This window comes from Nilaparvata lugens, chromosome 5, assembly GCF_014356525.2.
Source record: "Nilaparvata lugens isolate BPH chromosome 5, ASM1435652v1, whole genome shotgun sequence".
NCBI lineage: Eukaryota > Metazoa > Arthropoda > Insecta > Hemiptera > Delphacidae > Nilaparvata > Nilaparvata lugens.
Genome location: NC_052508.1, coordinates 29,677,842 through 29,699,448, shown reverse-complemented (window position 1 = coordinate 29,699,448; position 21,607 = coordinate 29,677,842). Strand labels below are relative to the sequence as shown.

Below are 21,607 nucleotides of genomic sequence, written 5' to 3'. Positions count from 1 at the left end.
CAGACTATGGGAGGTTCATGGCTTGACCAAGTCGCCAGAACTCTCCGTCTCTGGGAGTAGATGGGCTCAGTGAAGCATCTGGTGGAGTTTCGGGGTCACCAGTGAGAGACCAGACTATATTCCTCAGACCATGTGAAGTTAGTAGTAATGTGAATGAATATAGGCTACTGTTAGGTTACATAACTAATGGAATATAGAAAAGTTTTGGCTTTTTATGTTGTTGAGTTTTAGCTATGTACGCTCTTGGTTTTTTCAATGTACAATTGTGACAATAGCCAATTCCAATCAAATGGGAAGAAATATATTTTCGTTATCTATTTCCTTATAGAATGAATATTCATTATTGAATAATGAGTAATCATTATTTTTCAACTGTTTTTTAATAAATTTGAATATGAGCATTGGATGATTAAATGTTTGCAGTCCCCATGGAGCACGAGTGTCGGGGGTGGTCGAGGAGACGCCAGGTCGGTTGGAGTACGAGGTGGCTCTCTACAAAGAGGCTCCAGCCAGAATCAATAACAGTTCAAACAGTGAATTGCCGGTCGACCAAGCCGTTCCAATCGGTACCAAATTACAGCTGAGGGCACGCATCAATCCTCATTCAGGTAACATTAGAAACAGTAAGATTATTTTATCATCATGTTTCGCTAACCCAGTGTCTCACTGCTTAGTTTGTAGCTCGGACCATATTCTCCATCCTCTCCTGTCGCCAGCCAATCTTCTCATCTCACTCAAATTGTGGCCTCTCTTCAAACATGCTGTTATAAAACTGTCAAGATAGATTTTCCTTGGACGACCTCCACGTCTTTTTCGTTTAAGTATGGCTTCCATTATTTGCTTAGATTATTTTATGGATAGGTATAAACCCATGAATTTCCTATGTTAATTGGGCTTAACGTGATTCACGTGTTCGTAGTTTCATGGGATCATTCTAAAAACTTGGAGGCTTGCTACATTATACTCGAACTACTGAACTTTTAATTCATAAAAAATCTTTAAAAAAATAAATCAACTAGTCCATTGAAGATTGGAAAAAATGTAATTTGATTCATGAGTGTTTCAGCATGGGCGGGAAGGATGGATGGAAATGTTATGAATGAGGGAGTTACAAGAAAGTTAGGATCAAGATAAAAAATAATAGAGTGCTGCATTACTCAACTACCAACTCTAAGAAATGTTTTAGTAATGATAAATGAAAAGTCTATAAAATGAATTCAATAATGTAATTACTTGTTTTACTGAGTTAAACTAAATACATCTATAAGAGTAGGCCTTCGTAGCATAGCTTTAAAAAATCTAGCAAATTGATTTTTGTTAAGTATTAATATATCAGGATTCAATTCTCCATAGCATTAGTATTCTCATCAATATCTATCCAAGAATTTTGACACGGAAAGTCTAGCCAAGAAAATAGTCCCAGTAGGAAACTTGCAAAGTCAATGAAAATTTATTGTTATTTATGATTTTCAGCATGGAAATTCGTCAAATTAATGGAAGTGACCGTCTCTCCGGATCCTGATGATGCTCATGTTGCTGGGAGTGTCTCTCTTGTCAAACAAGGGTAAATACTATTCACCTAATCTATATACATATAAATCAATGTCTGTTTGTGTGTTTGTTCCCTATAGACTTGGAAACTACTTGACAGAACGGCATGAAACTTTGGGAATATATTGTGTGAATATCGGGGATAGTTTATGACCAGAAATTTTGATAGGGGGCTAATAATAATTATTTATTAATCCATTTTACAAACCCATGCTTTCGTACTTGCCGGCCAAAGCAGTTACCATAGAACGGAAAGATGATCATGATTCAAGATCATGTTGTGATAATATAATTTGGCATCCAAAGTTACCAGCTGTAATAAACAGTCACCCGTGCTTAAGACGGTAGGTAGATTGGAGTTGAAGTGTAGTTGATTGGTACCAGCTGTCTGTAGATAACGGTTCCTTAGAAGATCGAATTATTATCAGTCCCCTATCATTGAGAAACTGGAAAATGTTGGAAAAAAATATTATTCACCTCATGAAATAAAGTTGTTCATATTGCACAATTAATTATTACTGAAGAATGACAGAATAATTTACAATTCTTTTGAATTTAGCTTAGCTGATATTCATCAAAAAATGGAAGATAGAAAGAATATGGAATTCTGTGTGATTCATCGTATACGGTATCGCATATTAGTCCAGTCAATATAGACATAATAAAGGGGGTGTGCTTGCAACTTATATTGTAGTTCTGATTTTGTAATATATTATTTGGGTACATAAGAAAAGTCCAGAGCCAATTTCTTCATGCAAAATTTCCTTGTGCTAGATACAGGGTGGCCCAAAAACCTCGTATTTTCGGCTCATTTTCCAGTTTTCAGATATTTCTGCCAAATTTCGTAATCGGACAGAAAAATTTGCTCCCGCCTTTTTCCTAAAATATGAAATTTTGAATAAAATAAGATTATTCGGAACTCTCTATCTCTAATGAGTACTGAGTTATGATTTTTCAAAAATGAGTAAAATTTGAAGAGAAAATCAATTTTTGATGAATTTTAGATTTTGATCAACAATATCTTCCGATTTTTACCATTTAGATGTATAATTCAAAATCCCTCTGGGCGTATTTTTGTGCTCTACAATCTGAGATCAGGTAGAGCGCTCTATCTTATACATATTTCCAGGTACACCTGACAACAATGCTCCTTGTATTGTGAAAAACACCTAATTTTCAGCTTCAACCATCATCACCAACTACATAGTCTTCACATTGATAATTCGCACAATGACATGAATTCATAAGATTATTTTCTTTGACAATCACTCGTTAGATGCACTTCATTTCAGTATTTCCTAGTGGAGAGGCGCGCTTAAGGACACCTCAAGGATCAAAATTTCAAACACTTATAACTTCTGACACGATGAACAGATTTCATCGTACTACACTTCATTCTTCTCAGCTCGTCAAGGCGGTCTAAAATCATGCATCATAAGTCATATTCGGTCGAAAAGTGGATGATTTATTGTTGAGTGTACTTGAGCCCATATTCCAATACACAAAAAATGGCCTATTTCTATATTCAAAGCTATGTATCTCGGTAACCCCTCATTATAAAAATCATTTCTTGATCTTGAAATGTACAATATAATTTCCTCTTTCACCTGCAGTAAACGATTTATTGAAAAATATCTTCGTAGAGTGAAATTTGATTGTTGAAAAAAATTAGGAAATTGTAGATATTTTTATCATATTAAAGGTTTTGGCAGTACTATGATAGGGAAAAGTTATTCAAGATGGATTTTAGACAACTGAGCTCGTAGAGGATGAATTTATCTACAATTTGTAATCAATCGATAGTTTCTATGAATTATCAGACTCGTTTTAGAAACTCTTGATCAACAGTAAAAACACGGAAAAAAATGTAAAAACTGAAATCGCCATTTTTGAAATCTTCTGTAACTTTTGAATGGTATTGGAATTGAAAGTATTATTTATTGCAGTGGGTAGAGGGGGACAATTTTCACATCCTCACTCGATTTGGGAATTTTATCAGAAGTATTTCAAAAGACATGCAGCTTTGAATATAGAAAATTGTTTTTTTTGTGTATTGGAATATGGGCTTAAGTACACTCAACAATAAATCTTCCACTTTTCGACAGAATTTGACTTATGATGCATGATTTTGGACCGCCTTGACGAGCCGAGAAGAATGAAGTGTAGTACGATGAGATCTGAGCATTGTGTCAGAAATTATAAGTGTTTGAAATTTTGATCCATGAGGTGTCCTTAAGCGCACCTCTCCACTAGGAAATACTGAAATGAAGTGCATCTAACGGGTGATTATCATAGAACATAATCTTATGTCATTGTGCGAATTATCAATGTGAAGACTATGTAGTTGGTGATGATGGTTGAAGCTGAAAATTAGGTGTTTTTCACAATACAAGGAGCATTGTTGTCAGGTGTACCTGGAAATATGTATGAGATAGAGCGCTCTACCTGATCTCAGATTGTAGAGCACAAAAATACACCCAGAGGGATTTTGAATTATACATCTAAATGGTAAAAATCGGAAGATATTGTTGATCAAAATCTAAAATTCATCAAAAATTGATTTTCTCTTCAAATTTCACTCATTTTTGAAAAATTCATGACTCAGTACTCATTGGAGATAGAGAGTTTCGAATGATCTCATTTTATTCAGAATTTCATATTCTAGAAAAAAGGCTAGAGCAAATATTTCTGTCCGATTACGAGATTTGGCAGAAATATCTGAAAACTGGAAAATGAGCCGAAAATACGGGCCACCCTGTATCTAGCACAAGGAAATTTTGCATGAAGAAATTGGTTCTGGACTTTTCTTATGTACCCAAATAATATATTAAAAAACATAACTACAATATAAATTGCATGCACCAATGTATATAGTGACTGGACTATATTTCCTGGACCATCTTTTGGCAATCAAAAACTATGAACGCACTATGAACTATATTCATCTTTAAAACACTAATTTAACCTATCTATTTTTTTTAATTTATCACTTTACTGATAGATATTACTACCAATTGATTGAGAAGAATATGTTTCCGGAATAATAAATGCTGCATGAATAAGCACATATGAAGTCAATATTGAGATGTAAATGAAAATATTGATTGTCAAATAAAATTCATGATTCACCAAATAAAGTTAAATTTGACATGAGATACATTGACTATTTGGCGGTACAAAGTTCGCCGGGCAAGCTAGTAGTATATACTATTAATTAGTCATGCTAAATTAATATTCAATATCCAATCATGATTTTTTCATTAATTTATTGAATATTATCACTTAAAATTACTTTCTTACTTTCAAGTCGTTCTCAGAATGACGAGAAACTAGTTTTTGTTGTTACCTCATTAACAATCAAGACGAGTGAACGAATATTCTATTCATAGGATGAAGGCTTTTTGGAAGTATTAAGTATCAAGAAACTTTATATGTTGATTAAATTCATAAATTCATTCAGTCAGTCCAACTGAATAGTTTTAGTAACATTTTCAAAACAATCCTCCATTGTTAACTAAACAGTGTCAAGACTCGTAAGCTTAGTTTCTCCAAGCTCTGTCAAGACATTTGAACATGGTCAAACCTGATACGCTTTATCAGCCAATCACTTGAAATTGTCACAATCACATTCTTTCTTCAAAGTCGTTAGTGAATGACAAACTTTCTTCAATTAGTCGATAGTGAATGTGCACTGGAATTGTGGATAGAAGCTATCCCTTCAGAAATCATTTATGTTCCGGTGCAATCATATTGCACTGGTAATTAGAGTCTTAGAAATAAGTACACCACTCACTCTCCAACAGTTTGCTCCAGCTACTTTGGCACATGACACTGGGGAAACACAAGCACCCACGTTAGGCCATGCACTCTGTATTGAATAGTATTTGCATCAATAGCCACTTGGCGTGACTGAAAAACTTTTTCACCAATTTTAAGGTTACTTTCCGTCAAGGTTACTTCTTTGCTTGCTGTTTTTGTTTATTTGTAATGAGCTGAGTATAAAATGTTATGAATATTTGATCACACTTGGAATGCTAATACAACATTTATTGTTGACCGAGCGAAGTGAGGTCTAAGATTCAAGTCGACGGTTTGGCATTTCTCTTAATGTTTAAATGTTTGAATGTTTGAATATTTGAATGTTTGAATGTTTAAATATTTAAATGTCTATATGTTTATATGTTGCGCATTTACGGCGAAACGCGGTAATAGATTTTCATGAAATTTGAAAGGTATGTTCCTTTTTTGATTGCGCGTCGACGTATATACAAGGTTTTTGGAAATTTTGCATTTCAAGGATAATATAAAAGGAAAAAGGAGCCTCCTTCATACGCCAATATTAGAGTAAAAATTAGACTATAGAATTATTCATCATAAATCAGCTGACAAGTGATTCCACAGAAAAGCCAGTCTATTGCTGTATTTCCGTAAGGTCTATAGTTTCAATCAGGTACTTGTGGATGAGAATACTGCGTGAGGTCTACTGTTCACAGAACTACTAGTATATGTTTTTAGCCAATATGCGGCATAAAAATATCGCGTCAAGTAACTATTGATAGAATTACTATTGAATGCAGAGCGCATGCGCTAACGTGGGTACTTGTGTTTCCCCAGTGTCAAGTGTCAAAGTGGTTGGAACAAACTGTCGTATAGTGAATGGCCTGCTTAATCAGTTAGAATTATTCCTAGTCTCGCCATTCAATTTGATTGGCTACCACAACATTCACCAGTGATTATGCTTAACATTCACTACCGGTACTACATTGTAAGTTATCATCTTCATAGGTGAAGCTTTTACCTTTGTCACCTGGTCATATGGGACATATATATGAATCATATATTTATCTCATATTGATCAGGATTTTAGAGTTTTAATTTGGAAAAGTTTAATGAACAGTGTTTTTGTCTTTGAACAATTTTTGTCATCGACAGAAAGATTGTTTATTTCATTTGTTATCAAAATTATTGTAGCTTCTCTTTTGTTTTTGATAACAAACGTGCTCGCTTGTGCGACTGATAAAAATATGTATTTGAAATGGCTTCATGTTTGGCATTGACTGAGTTATATATTAATACCCAAAATTTTACTTTGGTGGTGTGTGAGTTCGTTCGTTAGGACTGTGAGTAAGTCCGGCTGTTCTGGTGAAAGGGGATAGATTTTGTTCTTGTTTTATAATACAGTTTTCCTGTCACAGTTCGGGCAGTTTAAAGAGAATTGTATTATAGAATAGGAAGGGATCTGAACCCACTTCATTAGATCAGTTTTTTTTTATTTTTAATTAATAATTAACGTCGCGTTTCAACCAGTGGATGCCAAATTTGGGAAGCCATTTTCATAAAGGTAGGTGACTACTGAGTCATTGTTTAAAATTTTTCATAACCACAGCAAATGAATCTTCACTAGCAGCAAAGCGAGTAGCCCTTGAAAAATTCATCTGTTTATTATTATTTCGTAATTTCTAATTATAATTCTAATTTTGTACTAATAATTTATTGTTTGTTTTAAAAAATCAAAACCTGTACGATCTTTTCTTGTTTTTCATTTTCCCACCCTTACATATTCAGTGAGGCACATATTGCTTACACCTTATCACTTATTCATGAAACAAATAAAACTGAATTTGCTGTTCACACGATCCACAATCATCACATCCATGTGTGGTAGTCCATTGGTTAAGTCAATTCCCTCATAAAATAATCGTCGATTCAAACTAAATTATATTACAACTGAAGCCCTCAACCGCATGCTCAATTTAAAACAAAATCATAAATTTCTGACAATAATTTTAAATTGTAATAAGATTGAGGTATCCGCTAAATCTACCATTTGTATACTATTAATTATTCAAATATTGTATTGAATTTCTTTTCATTTCTCATGAGGCTACTGATTTTTGATGTGCTTAGAAATATCTTGGAATGTATTACCTACGTAAATTAGAAATTAGATCGTCAGTGATAGGATTTCTCAAAAGAATATATTGAAACTCCTGGTGAACGAGGATTGAATTGATGGTTGATATGTTGTATTGCAGGTGTCGCAACAGAGATTTCGTGACAATAATTCCTCATCAACCAGCTAGGTACAGAGACAGGCAGAATGAGGTATTCCTGGACTTCGAGGCCTTCCTTCTCAGCAGCATGAGAGAGCGTTCAACTCTTTGGATACATTCGCAAATAAAAGCTTGTATGGATGCTGTTGACTGCCAACCGGTATGAATCTCTATAATTAAACATAGTTCCTTTAGATACCTACAGTAACACACTTCAAACTACTGAAAAAAAAAAAATTTTTAATTAGGCTATTCATGGCCATGATCATTCATGGTTTTTCAAGACAGAACACATCACAATTGATTCGATATATTTCTAATTTCTCCCCCCCCCTCAGTCAAAAATACGGCTCAGATTTCACCCACATAAATAGTCTTGCTGATTCACAGGGACCCATCTACTAAGCTGAGAATTGAAACTTCAAGATATTCGTATCACCATGACTAGACTAGACAGATGGATTCATAAATTTCACACATGTCACAACTATATAATCTTCACAAAAGTCAATACAATTCCGGTTGTGTTATTACTGCAAGTAGCCAGTCTCAGTTCTAAGAGTGTGAATGGAGTATTTTGCGCTTTGTTGAAAGAATTCATCCATATTGATTTTTATTTCGCTTGAATATTGGGGGAAAATCAATTACCATACAGGGTGGGTGAAATGTCCGAGAACGGCTTAATAAAACACAAAGGTAATTTGAGTGTGGGTGTGATTGGGGATCCTACTCAAATTGGAAAAACTACTTTACAATGACTTTAAAAATCTGGTCCGCCATCATGGATCCGCCATTTTGAATGCAACTTTATTTTGTCAAACAGGAAGGTGGTCATGTGATACATGATTTCGTTACGGAATTTCAAGAAAAAATGAATGGCGGAAACCGCATATTGATATCTCAAACTGTTTCAAAGATATTCACATTATTAATCAATACTATTCAAAGCAGAAAAGAGAGAAAAATGTCTGAGAACGGCTTAATATCTCATACACAAAGATAATTTGACGGTGGGTGTGATTGGGGATCCTACTCAAATTGAAAAAACTACTTTACAATGACTTTAAAAATCTGGTCCGCCATCTTGGATCCGCCATTTTGAATGCAACTTTATTTTTTTAAATAGGAAGGTGGTCATGCGTTACATGATTTCAATACGGAATTTCAAGAAAAAATGAATGGAGAAAACCGCACATCGTTATCTCAAACCGTTCAGAAGATATTCACATTATCAATCAGTACCATGCAAATCAGAAATGAAATACATGAGTGGTATTGATTAATATTGTGAATATCTTCTAAACGGTTTGAGATATCGATGTGCGGTTTTCGCCATTCATTTTTTTCTTGAAATTCCGTATCGAAATCATGTATCGCATGACCACCTTCCTATTTAAAATAATAAAGTTGCATTCAAAATGGCGGACCAGATTTTTAAAGTCATAGTGAAGTAGTATTTTCAATTCCAGTAACATCCCCAATCACATCCACCTTGGAATCACTTTTTTATGAGATATTAAGCCGTTCTCAGACTTTTTACTTTCCTTGCCCTATTACCATAGGTAAGGAAAGTATTGCTTTCCAAAAAAATTAAAGTATCCCAATTTCTAAATTTCTATACTTTTCAAGGTCCCCTGAGTCCAAAAAAGTGGTTTTTAGTGTAAGGACCTTAAGTTCCAAATTTCAAGTCATTCCGTTAAATAGGAGATGAGATATCGTGTACACAGACACACGCACGCACGCACGCACGCACGCGCGGGTTAAGTCTGTTGTTTCTCTCCTAATCATTGTCCTGCTTCGTGAATTATTGATTGAATATTTGAAATAAAGATTGCCACTTGAATGTTAACATATATCAAGTCCCTGGGTTGGTTCCAGTAGCTTGAATATCAAAATGAAAAACCATTGTAAAAACCTACCACGCCCGCTTTGAATAATCTTTAGAAGCATCCATAGAAAAATGATATTTTCATTGTTTACTTGCTAAATTGTCTTCTGTGATTCTAGGAATACTGTTTGGATTTGTTCGAACCATCCGGCCATGGGAAGAGACGAAGGAGGCACGTATCAGATCAGTTCATTCCCTCGTCTTACAATGGTTCGCGGTACTCAGCTCATGAAAAGCAGTTCACAAAGTTCAAAGAGAACATAGAATACACAGTTCTGATGCCCGGAGGTAAGTAACATTTCCCCCCATCATTATTATAGGCCTAGCAACCTAATTAGAGAATTTTCCATTTTGACCTGATGAGAATTAGTGATGAAGTTATTAGCTATTTTTTATATTAGTTACCGTAATTTAAATTTCAATCAATTTTTTAGATATATTTTGAGACAAAACTGTGAAATATGCAATTATATTAATTTTTTTTAATAATCACATTATTTCAAAATAGTAATGAAAATTCTATTCATCTATCTATCCATGAGATATTGCACCAGGCGCAAAGCGCGAGCTATAAAAATTCAAACAATTATTCGAAATATTAATAGTATAAAAATATTGTCACTATTGTAAATTATTAATTAGTAATATTGAAATTAATTGACAGTGAAAGTTGTCATAACCAAGATTCAAACTATCAAAATAGGCTGTTTGAATTTTATTTATTTTTTAATTTCTTATATATTGGGAAGTTTTTTTTTGGTGTGGCGAAAAAGTAATTATATTATTAGTACTATAATTATTATTGTAACACTTTTGTGTTATCTCATATTGACATAATCCTTGAAACTGGAGTCATGTAATACAAGACAAGGTATGGTGGTTTTAATTGAAATAAAATAACTTTTTATTAAACACAGAAAGCCGCACGAAATGGTTTAAGGTTCAAGTGTTTGAGTGAAAGTTCAAGGTGGAGTATCTTTTTATGGTGTGAATGTGTGTAATAGTATATTTCGCACCATGGGCAAAAATGTATTTCCGGCTCTCAATCTTTTCTAGTCCTCGGCCTACGGCCTCGGACTTAAAAACCGATTTCGAGCCGGAAATATCTCATTTTCGGCCCTAGGTGCGAAATATACTATTACACACATTCACACCATAAAAAGATACTCCACCTTGAACTTTCACTCAAACACTTGAACCTTAAACCATTTCGTGCGGCTTTCTGTGTTTAATAAAAAGTTATTTTATTTCAATTAAAACCACCATACCTTGTCTTGTATTACATGACTCCAGTTTCAAGGATTATGTCAATATGAGATAACACAAAAGTGTTACAATAATAATTATAGTCAAAATAATTGATTTTCAAGATAATTGAGTTTTGAAGTGATAAAAATATCGTGGGTTTAAGAAGAAATAAATTGGGTAATTATTCTATCACGGTAAAGTATCATTGACCGAACGTAGTGAGGTCTATGTTTCAACTCGGATTTTCTTTTGCCTGTCTGTATGTAACGTGATTATGGCCAAACGCGTTGATAGAATTTGATGAGATGTAGCAGAAATATTCCTTTTTCAACTGCGCGTCGATGTATATACAAGGTTTTTTGGAATTTTGCATTTTAAGGATAATATGAAGAGAAAAGGAATTCCTCTATACTCTGATATCACTATATATATATATATATATATATATATATATATATATATATATATATATATATATATATATTATACTTTGAAGGTAGGATCAATCAGACCATAGAATTATTGATAATCAATCAGCTGACAAGTGGATTATTCATCGCATGCATTACACAGATGTCTGACCGTGTCTATTTCTATAAGGTAGGGCTACAATATATTTTTATGATTTGTGCCCATCAGTATCAATATTATCACATTTGAAAAACAAATTTAATAGGTGATTGAAAATAAAATAAAAAATGATTAAATTAACTGAATAATGCTGAAGAAATTATCATATTCTTGATTGAAAAAAATCAATTCTTAAACAGTTGAGAAATATTGTTATCATATGGAAGAAAGATTATCACGGAACTCGATAAATTATCATATGGGATACAAATTCAAACGTGAACTGAGTTTATTAACATAAGTAAGTTTTTGATCTTGGAGAAAGGAAATAACAGTTTTTAAGAGTAAATTATAATTCATCTGTGAATTGTGATTCAACTGAATCAACTAGAACAGGTGACATCAGATACTTGTGGATGAGAAAACTGCGTGAGGTCTACTGTTCACAGAACTACCAGTACAAATCAGATCTCTAAGAACATATTATTAGTTATTAGATCAATTAATAGCCTATTACAATTCGATTTGTATGAATATTATTTTTCAATAAATAATATTATATTTCTACCACGGAACATATTTATCAAGTTCCTTGATATGTATTATTCCTAGTGGAAGAGAGTTCAGAATTGAATTCATGGATATAGTCAAGGTACCTAGAATACATTCTAGTTACATTGGATATAGTGATAAAAATCACAAAAACTTCCAGAGGTGCGTATGCTTTATTGCTAGTTCATTTTTATTACATTCTTCCACAAAAAACATCCATAAAGTATGGTTACTGAAAACACCAGGGTTTTTTTGAATTACTGGGCATTTTCTTATTAATTCCATCATTAATTGCTATAATCGAAGAAAATACAACTCATGAAAGAAAGGGCTCATGTCCTAAACGGTACCCTTTACAATTTATACTAACTACAGTAAAACTCAAATGTAGGTTATGTCAGTTCAACTTTTCAAAAGAACAATTATCACTTCAAAATTCAGGAAAATTAAACACATTTTGATTTTATTATGAATAATAAAAAATATGAAAAATGATACTTTGCAAATATTTAATGGAAACGTCTTGAATTGGTATTGTAAAAATCACTTATTTATTAAAGCGTTTCCAGATACTAGTTTTAGACGTTTTACCATTATCAATCTCTTGTAAACTTACAAGAGTATACAATACTACTCTTGTATACTTCAATACAATAATAGTATTCTACTCTTGTATACTATTCAAAAAGTCCAAACCTTGAATAATAAGTAGAGCTTTAAAACACTCATAATATTATAAAACTACACCTACTGTTCCTTAATGATTCCTACGAAGCACGGACACATTCTATTTTGAAATAAAATTTGAGTTTGAACTTGTTGCAGATCTGTACCACAGAACAGCGGCGATGGAGAACTCGTGCAGCACATTCCTGGTGATCTCAGGTGCTCTGGGCTGTCTGCTGTTCTGCTCGGCGTTCCTGATGTGCTACCTGGCTTGCCGGCTGCAGGGGGTACTGGCCGCACAGCGGAGGAGGTCCACCATCGACCACCTTGTCAGGGACCACTCCCGCAAGCACTCGTTGGCCTCCACATCCGTCAGTGGCTACACCGGACGACCTACCTTACAGTGATCCACCTACAATACTTGCTAATTTATGACTAGTGCAGTCTCGGACATGATTTAGTCTCGGGTAAAAGATTACAGCGATCGTGCTAGAATACTTGTAAATTCATTGCTGGGTAGTAATTACCCGGTTGGTGTAGATGGTTAATCTCGGGAAGAAAGGTTTGGTTGTGAAGATGATATTGTAATATTGAGACGGCTATTGTGCAAAACAGATCTAATTCCATTCATTTAACCGAAAACACAAAAATAATGCAAAGTTGTCACAGTTAGATAAAAACAATAATTATCATTCTAAATAGCTATATCAACTATCTTATTCTTATACGGCTGGAGACTACTGGCATAGATGAACCACTTGTCTTGAAACACAGATTGCGAGAGAAACAGAGCACATTCGAAGTACTCTATTCCTGCTCCTTCCACTGCAATTTATTTGTTTATCTGGTATACTCTATTTGGAAGCAGATAAATACAGATAAATACCCACAATCGCTTTCTTATGGCTGTTCGGTACACTTTTTTATATTCAAATTGGATAATCTTTTTCAATATAATTGTTAAGATCATTATAAGAGTGAGAAAGAGAGGCAACTGAAATTTTTAAGTGGTCTAATAAGCGAGTTCTGGGTTGTTGAAGAGCTAACTTTTCAGATCCGTTTTCTTTCCAGATCATAAACAGTTTCGACTATATTAACAGATCTTCTCCAGAAAATTAAAAAATGTATCTTTCCAAACTAAAACATTTTATTCCCCATATCGTTCATAAATAAAAAAGTAACATTTCTGTAAATTCGATAACTTGTTTATTCTGGCATTAATCGCGAAAAAACGCATACTAGAACAAAGCCAATGATATACTGAATATATTTAAAGAACTCCAATGGAAAATTCAAAACCGTTTATGATCTGGAAAGAAAACGGAGTTAGCACTTTCAACAACCCATAACTCGCTTATTAGACCACTTAGAAATTTCAGTTGTCACTTTTTCTCACTCTTATAATGATCTTAACAATTAAATTATATTGAAAACGATTATCCAATTTAAATGACAAAAAAGTGTACCGAACAGCCTTAATATATATATAGCTTCAATTGAAGACATATTTAATAATCAACCCATATATAGATGAATATAGCTCAATGTTGACCTCTTTTTTTTTGACTCAACCATCTATAACAAAAGCGTGTAACATATAAATAAGCAGTAGAACGTCTGTCATCGGCTACACTAGACCACCTTTGTTAGGCCAACCACTAATTTAACGCTTCACCAAACAAGTCCAACTGGGCAGCGAAACCTGAACGTGAGTGCCTGTACGTTTTAAACTTTCAACGATGTAGGTGTGCAGGTGAAAGCTCTGTACAGGTGACTGATGAATGATTTATTTTTATAATAAAGGGTTTCAGACGAAAGCACTGTACAGATGACTTATAAAGAATTGATTTCTTTAGTTTAGAAATGTAATTCGTTCTGTGTGAACAGACGATTACACCTCACTGTTGACTCAGTGTGTGTGAGCCATCCGTCAAACCTGCATCGATATGAGAATAGTTGTGGCTAATGTTCCAACAAAAAGCTGAATCGATCAGTATATAAAAATAGAATGAATGTGAAAAATAGTTTGAAATAATCTGACAGATTTTCTCATCTTTTTTTTACTATTCATACCAATCATGTCATTCAGTAGACTTAGAAGATAATGCTTGACGGTTTCTATTTTCTCACCTCCAAAAATCCTTCTATTTTTCAGTTCAAAGTAGCTTTTGTGTGTTCTTGCCTGTCCAGGTGTACTAGGAGACAAATACCTGTTCACTAGAACCAGTTTGCTGGAACGTTTTGTTGATGGCTGGCTATATAGTGATGAATTTGAATGTTGTGTTAGAATACTTGATAATTTATTAATAGTTATGTAATTAGTCGGTTGGTAACAAAAGCGCATAGCTTGTAAGCATTAGAAAGTGGTGATATGCTTTTGCTTTTTTGCCGAGGATGATTCCCTTACAAGCTCCAGACTCATGTATTGGTATGGAAACGCTGTAATGGCAGAAATAAAGTTATTATTAACTGACAAAGAATCCCATCTAACATGACATGCTTTATAAAATTTCAAAAATACACCTTCAATGTGATTTTTCTCAATACATTTTGTATGAAAAAAAATAGTATCAAATAGATATGTAATTGGAACACTTGAAATTCACCTTCAAAACAATAAGTGATAAGTATTTGTTTATGAAAGCGATGAATGTGTACAATAAATTCCAATTTGTTGTATTGTGTATCAGTTAAGTATTATTGAGGGACTTAACAAACTATTATGAAATTTTTGGTAGTTGATTACTAGCTTGTGTTACTGGAAACATTTCTAACAAGTGATTCTAATTATTTTTATGTAGTGGCACTTTCAGCGTTTCTAATTTAATCTTCAAGTGATTTCGAGAATAGTGATGAAAAATCCAGAACAATCCATTCCAAAGCAAACTGATTTAGATTTGTTTGATGATTCATATTTATCTCTTATTCAAATGTTTCTATTTGAACATGGCACTTCTAGATCAATGTCCTGAAGATGAAAAATGTAATTTGAATCGAAAAAAATGTAATAAGTATTAGCTACACATTCAGAATGTATCAATGCATCAATGTAAAGTTGTATATTAGGTCTATGAATGAAGAAATTCCTTTTTTGTTTTAGTATAATTAAGATTGATAGATAGTAGATCTAATCTACTTGCTTTATGCTTGTAAATGGGAAAATCGACTCATTAAAATTGATTTTTGTCGAGTTTCTCTCAAACAGTAAGTTCTGAAATGAAATATGGTGCTTACAATGCTATGCATTTTTGTTATTTGCAACTCTATATATTATTTGTAAATATTGTAAATAGTCGTATTTAAAAGAGTAAGGCGAATGAATTTTCAAAGAATCGATGTGTTTGATTTGATGAATTCTTGTTTTTTATTTTATTTAAAATTCAAACGATACTTCATTTTGTAAAAAACTATGATCTTGATCTTTTGGTAGAAAGGTACGGTTCTGGTGAAATGAATCATTTGGGAAAAATGATGTCCAAAGTTTAAATTAGTGTCTTGTATGTTTTGCCTCAATTCTTGTACCTGAATATTTTCATTTCTTTTTGTATCATAAAATTATTATATTTTCTTGAAAAATTTCGAATTCATTAGTGTGTTTTCCATGTCATGTGTCAGTTTCTATAGTACGGTATAAAACATCATAGTAAGAAGATGCTGAGGAGATTTGTGACATCATATAAAATCACGGTTCTTTAGTTTGAGAGAGTGCGTTAAAAAATGAAAGTACCGTAATTCAAAAGTAAAAAAGTTTTGTATTATTTTTAATACTAAACAACTACTTTGTAGTTAAGTAATACTACAGCTCACTGTAGCCAACTTGACTAATTATGTATAGTAGAGAAAAATAAATAGATAGATATGTATATTAGAGCAAAACAACATAGCTTAATGGATGGTTTCACCAAGCTCCGTCAAATATCTCTTGAACATGGTCAAATTGACTATGTTGAAAATAAGACCGCTCATTCAAAAGTATAAAGGTATTTCCACACCAAGCGTAGCGTAGCTAGAAATACGTCTTCGGAAGAATTAGCAGACGTATCTCCTAATGTTAATCAATCAGTCTATTTCACATCAGCTTTGTGATTCAACATAGATTACGATCAAAATTCCGTCGGCCAATCTGAACACGTTCATTTTTACTTTCCTTGCCCTATTACCATAGGTAAGGAAAGTATTGCTTTCCGAAAAAAAATTAAGGTACCCCAATTTGTAAATTTCTATACGTTTCAAGGTCCCCTGAGTCCAAAAAAGTGGTTTTTGGGTATTGGTCTGTGTGTGTGTGTGTGTGTGGTGTGTGTGTGTGTGTGTGTGGTGTGTGTGTGTGTGTGTGTGTGTGTGTGTATGAGTGTATGTGCGTCTGTGTACACGATATCTCATCTCCCAGTTAACGGAACGACTTGAAATTTGGATCTTAAGGTCCTTACACTATAAGGATCCGACACGAACATTCTCGATCAAATGCAATTCAAGATGGCGGCTAAAATGACGGAAGTGTCGTCAAAAACAGGGGTTTTCTCGATTTTCTCGAAAACGGCTCCAACGATTTTGATCAAATTTATACCTAAAATAGTCGTTGATAAGCTCTATCAACTTTCACACGTCCTTTATCTGTAAAAATTTCAGGAGCTCCGCTTCATCTATGCAAAGTTTGATTTTAGATTCCCAATTACCAGGCTTAAGGTACAATATTTAAACAGAAAATGTGTGTGTGTGTGTGTGTGTGTGTGTGTGTGTGTGTGTGTATGTGTATGAGTGTATGTGCGTCTGTGTACACGATATCTCATCTCCCAATTAACGAAATGACTTGAAATTTGGAACTTAAGGTCATTACAATATAAGGATCCGACACGAACAATTTCGATCAAATTCAGTTAAAGATGGCGGCTAAAATGACGAAAATGTTGTAAAAAACAGGGTTTTTCGCGATTTTCTCGAAAACGGCTCCAACGATTTTGATCAAATTTATACCTAGAGTAGTCATTGATAAGCTCTATCAACTGTTACAAGTCTCATATCTGTAAAAATTTCAGGAGCTCCGCCCCATCTATGCAAAGTTTGATTTTAGATTCCCAACTATCAGGCTTCAGATACAATTTAAACAAAAAATTTTAAGTGGAAAAGATTGAGCATAAAAATCTCTACAATTAATGTTCAGTTACATTTTCACCTAAAATTGAAAATAAGCTCGAAATTCGAGAAAATGTGATTATTTCAATTGCAAACTCTTGGCAACTGTTGATTCTATTAAATAATTCACTATGAAGAGATAGCAGACCTCGTGTGTTTCCAGCGTTATTGTCCTGTCACCAGCTGGCTCAGATATTTGAAATAATTTGAATAGTAGTAGACTTGAGATGCGCGGGAACACTAACGTCAGGTGATCAATTTTCATAACGGCAAGGAAAGTTGTGTGAATGCGCCACACCAGATTTTTTTCAAAGAAGTACGGTAAGTTTCTAAAGTTGGCTAACATGATAGTTGACAATAATATACATTTGAAATTGAACACCTATGATAAACAACTATAAGGTGGTCAGTTGCTCGAGGGAATTCTAAGCTTAGTTGAGTATCTCGTATTTTTTTATGGACATTTTGATTGTTAATAGCTCTGACATGTCTGAATATTCTCCAGTAGCCTATACCCGCTGAATCTCTTTCCATTTTTAATATTGTCTGGTCTTTGACTAAATGCATCCAAATCCACCTTCTATCAAATAATGTGGGACGTAGCCTATTCCTAGGAGTATCTGTGACCGACCTTTTCAATGTTCAAGTCTTGTGATAAAAGCAAGCTTCAACTTGAACTTTTTATGTCTTATCGAAGGCTTTGCTGATAATGAAGCGACGGCAGCCTGCAAGCGCGGCGCTGCCAAGTGATTTAGGGTAGATGAATGGCCAACTGTTTCAAGGGGGATGAAGACGCCGACCTGGAAATTGCTGTGGGAGTTGAAGCGTATAATTGGACCGTCAAAATGTGACATCGTCAATCAGGTGTGTCCTGGCTGGCATCTAGCACACTCACTCTCACCCACACACACACACACAAACTACTACAACCATTTCTTCCACCTTTGCACTGCATTTTCTCACTTTACTTGTTTTGGTACTTTCCAAGACAAGAATAATAAATGTGAGATTTTCCAGTGATATTGATAGTGGAAATAAATATTAAAAAATGTAGTAAAGTTAGCCTACAGCACTTTGGTTGTGAAGATAGGCTATAAAGATTTGTATCTAGTATACTTTTATTGACAAATATGAAATCTGAATCTGACGAAATAATTGTTTTTGGAAGAATTCAATTTTTGGATCTATAATCAAGAAAAGAATAAATTTCGATTGGTAATTTTTGAATTCAGGTATATGTGAGAGATTGGTTTTGGAGATAGGCTATAAAAACCATATATCAAGTTTTATTCAATGACATAACATATAGCAGCCTACATAACAATTTTCAATACACAGTTTATATTGCAGGTCATAAATTTATAAACCCTCTTCTATTACCGTTTGTATTATAGGCAACATCCACCCCTCGATTACCACTGTGCCTCAGGAATATATCAGGAATGATCTTTGAATACATATAAATGACGCAGCGGCAAAACAGATCCTTCTCTGAAAAGGATAGGTAAAAGTGAGCACGTCTACTTCAACGATTACCCGAATAAAAGCCTTCTGTAATATGATAATTGGCACAAAATGTGATAAATATGTGGAGGTATTGTATCTAGTATAAGCCTAAATTCATTGACAAATATGAAATCTGACCGAATCATTATTTCGGTTTTATCACAAATTGAATAAATTGGTTGGTTTTGGTAGGTACTGCACTTTTTTAATGCAGGTGTATGAGGTATCATAGTTAATGAAGTTACAAAAATGTGGAGTTAAAGACATAATTATCATCCGTAGTAAAAAATTACGGTCTGAATATTGGTTTTGTATGTAGGTACAGTGTCAAAATTACTTAAACCTTTAATTTTTCCACTGACAATAAAATCTGGTAGAATACGTAATACGATTTTGTAAAAACAGCTAAGCTTTGAACTAACTATTCGAAATGACCTAGAACCTTTATTTTATGAATTGTGAACCAAAACTCGTAAGATATTTACAATAGAATTTTTGTTTCCAAATTAGACCTAGCCTTTCCAAATTAAATCAGAAAAAAACTTGATTTTTTTTCAAATCAAATCAATTTATTCCTCTTTATAAATAGCCTACACATTACAAAAAATTATAGAAAGCATTATAGGAAATTTTCTTCACATGGGCTATGATGCATGTGTGCGAAGAAGAGTCCGAATCATTTAATATATTTATTCATTTTAATTCAGAGGAGGAAACAAGAGGAAAAACTAACTAAAGAGAGAGAGAGAGAAATAATGGAAGAAGGGAAGAGATGGGGGAAGAAAGAGAGAGTAAAATGGAGACAGATAGATAGAAAGAGAGAGATAGTAAGAAGAAAGTACAAAATAGAAAAGTTTTAATTTGGGTCGAAGATCATCCATCAGGGCCGCCAGGCAAGCACATGCCAGAGACGGACATAGCAAATTAAAAACAGATTATTATTTTCAAAAAACCTTCTAGAAATGGTAAACAGACCGCAATAACATCTCCGATGTTTCTCTACTCTGTTGGAACAGCCAAGAGAGCAACATTTTCTTGTATGCGGCATTACTGTATGTGTTAAAGATTGACAACTGAACAGGCATGTTGCAACACAAGCGATGAGCAATAAATAGGGGCATCGGGATGAGGCCAGACTCGTCAATCTAGGCATCCTTATGTTGCTAATGCTAGAGGAACGTGTGAAATGGTCATGATTTGATAAAATTATATTTAAACTTTCTCCTCTTTTTGCATATGCACAAGTAGTGCCTTGATAAAAAGCTGTCGAATATACTAAACCTGAAACTCCATGAAAAGCTGATCAGTAGGATAACGTCTTGGATGGCCTGTCGCAGCCTTGATAACTGCCTTCTGCACACTCAGCAGCGGATTCAAGACGTTCATAAAGGCACCCCCCCCATACAACAATACCACTGTGGAGCAGTGCCTGAACATAAGCAAAGTATGCCAATCTTATAATAGAAGGATCTAGCAGGGAGTTCAACTTTTTAAATAATTATATATATATATTTTTTCTGAGCTTTCGCTTTAGGTGCGTTGTGTGCTTATCCTATCTTAGATTCTTATCAAAGTATACACCAAGGTATCTATACTCAGAGAGACCTGCTCCAGCTCCTGACAATTGCATGTAGTAAGATCCGGACATGTATGAATAATAATAGACAATCCATCCCTTATATTAACATTATGATTACTGAGTTGCAGAGGCATTACTTTTGTTTTGTTTGTATTTAAGGTCAAGGAGTTTTGATAAAACCATTTTTCAGGGTGTTAAGCCCTCATTAGCTCTCTCATAAGAACCATTCCATGTTTTGCCTTCAAACAGTACAGCTGCATCGTCTGCAAAAAGGAACATTTTCCCCCTGGATTCTACCTTCACTATATTATTTATATAAATAAGAAACAGAAGGGGACCGAGTGTGCTGCCCTGTACTACCCCGTAGTCTACAGTAGCCATGGAGCTTTCAATGTTCAACACTCTAACCACCTGTTTGCGGTTAGTGAGGTAATCTGTGAACCAATCCAGGGAAATGCCACGTACCCCGACATGCTCCAGCTTCTTGAACAGTACTCTTCTATCAATGGAGTCAAACGCTTTCGCCAGATCAAGGAAAGCAGCGACCAGGCAGTTGCCCTGAGACAAACTATTGAAGGCAGATATTGCGAAGTCAAATAAGGCCTCATCAACACCGACCTCCTCCCTGAATCCATACTGCTCTGGAACTATAATTTTGTGAGCTTCAAGAAAGTTACTTAGCTATACCCTCACCACCCTTTTCCAAGATTTTAGAGAAAACAGAAAGGAGTGATATAGGTCTGAAATTTGGGTATGCATTCTTATCTCCACCCTTGTGTATGGGAATGACAGTTGCTACTTTCAGGGCCCTTGGAAAAACGCCTTGTCTCATGCTATTATTGATTATGTGAGCTAAAGGTTTAG

At 34.1% G+C, this 21,607-nt stretch overlaps 1 protein-coding gene across 1 annotated transcript in view; it reads left to right on the top strand.

Annotated features, from left to right (window-relative positions):
- Positions 1 to 16,111, top strand: part of LOC111058872 — a 69,001-nt gene extending 52,890 nt beyond the window's left edge. The window contains exons 5-9 of the mRNA XM_039428108.1: positions 424 to 608; positions 1,474 to 1,564; positions 7,587 to 7,764; positions 9,612 to 9,780; positions 12,688 to 16,111. Coding sequence (XP_039284042.1) covers positions 424 to 608; positions 1,474 to 1,564; positions 7,587 to 7,764; positions 9,612 to 9,780; positions 12,688 to 12,935 — 871 coding nt within the window. The 3' untranslated portion in view covers positions 12,936 to 16,111. The remainder of the gene's footprint in view (positions 1 to 423; positions 609 to 1,473; positions 1,565 to 7,586; positions 7,765 to 9,611; positions 9,781 to 12,687) is intronic.
- The last annotated feature ends 5,496 nt before the right edge of the window (positions 16,112 to 21,607 follow it).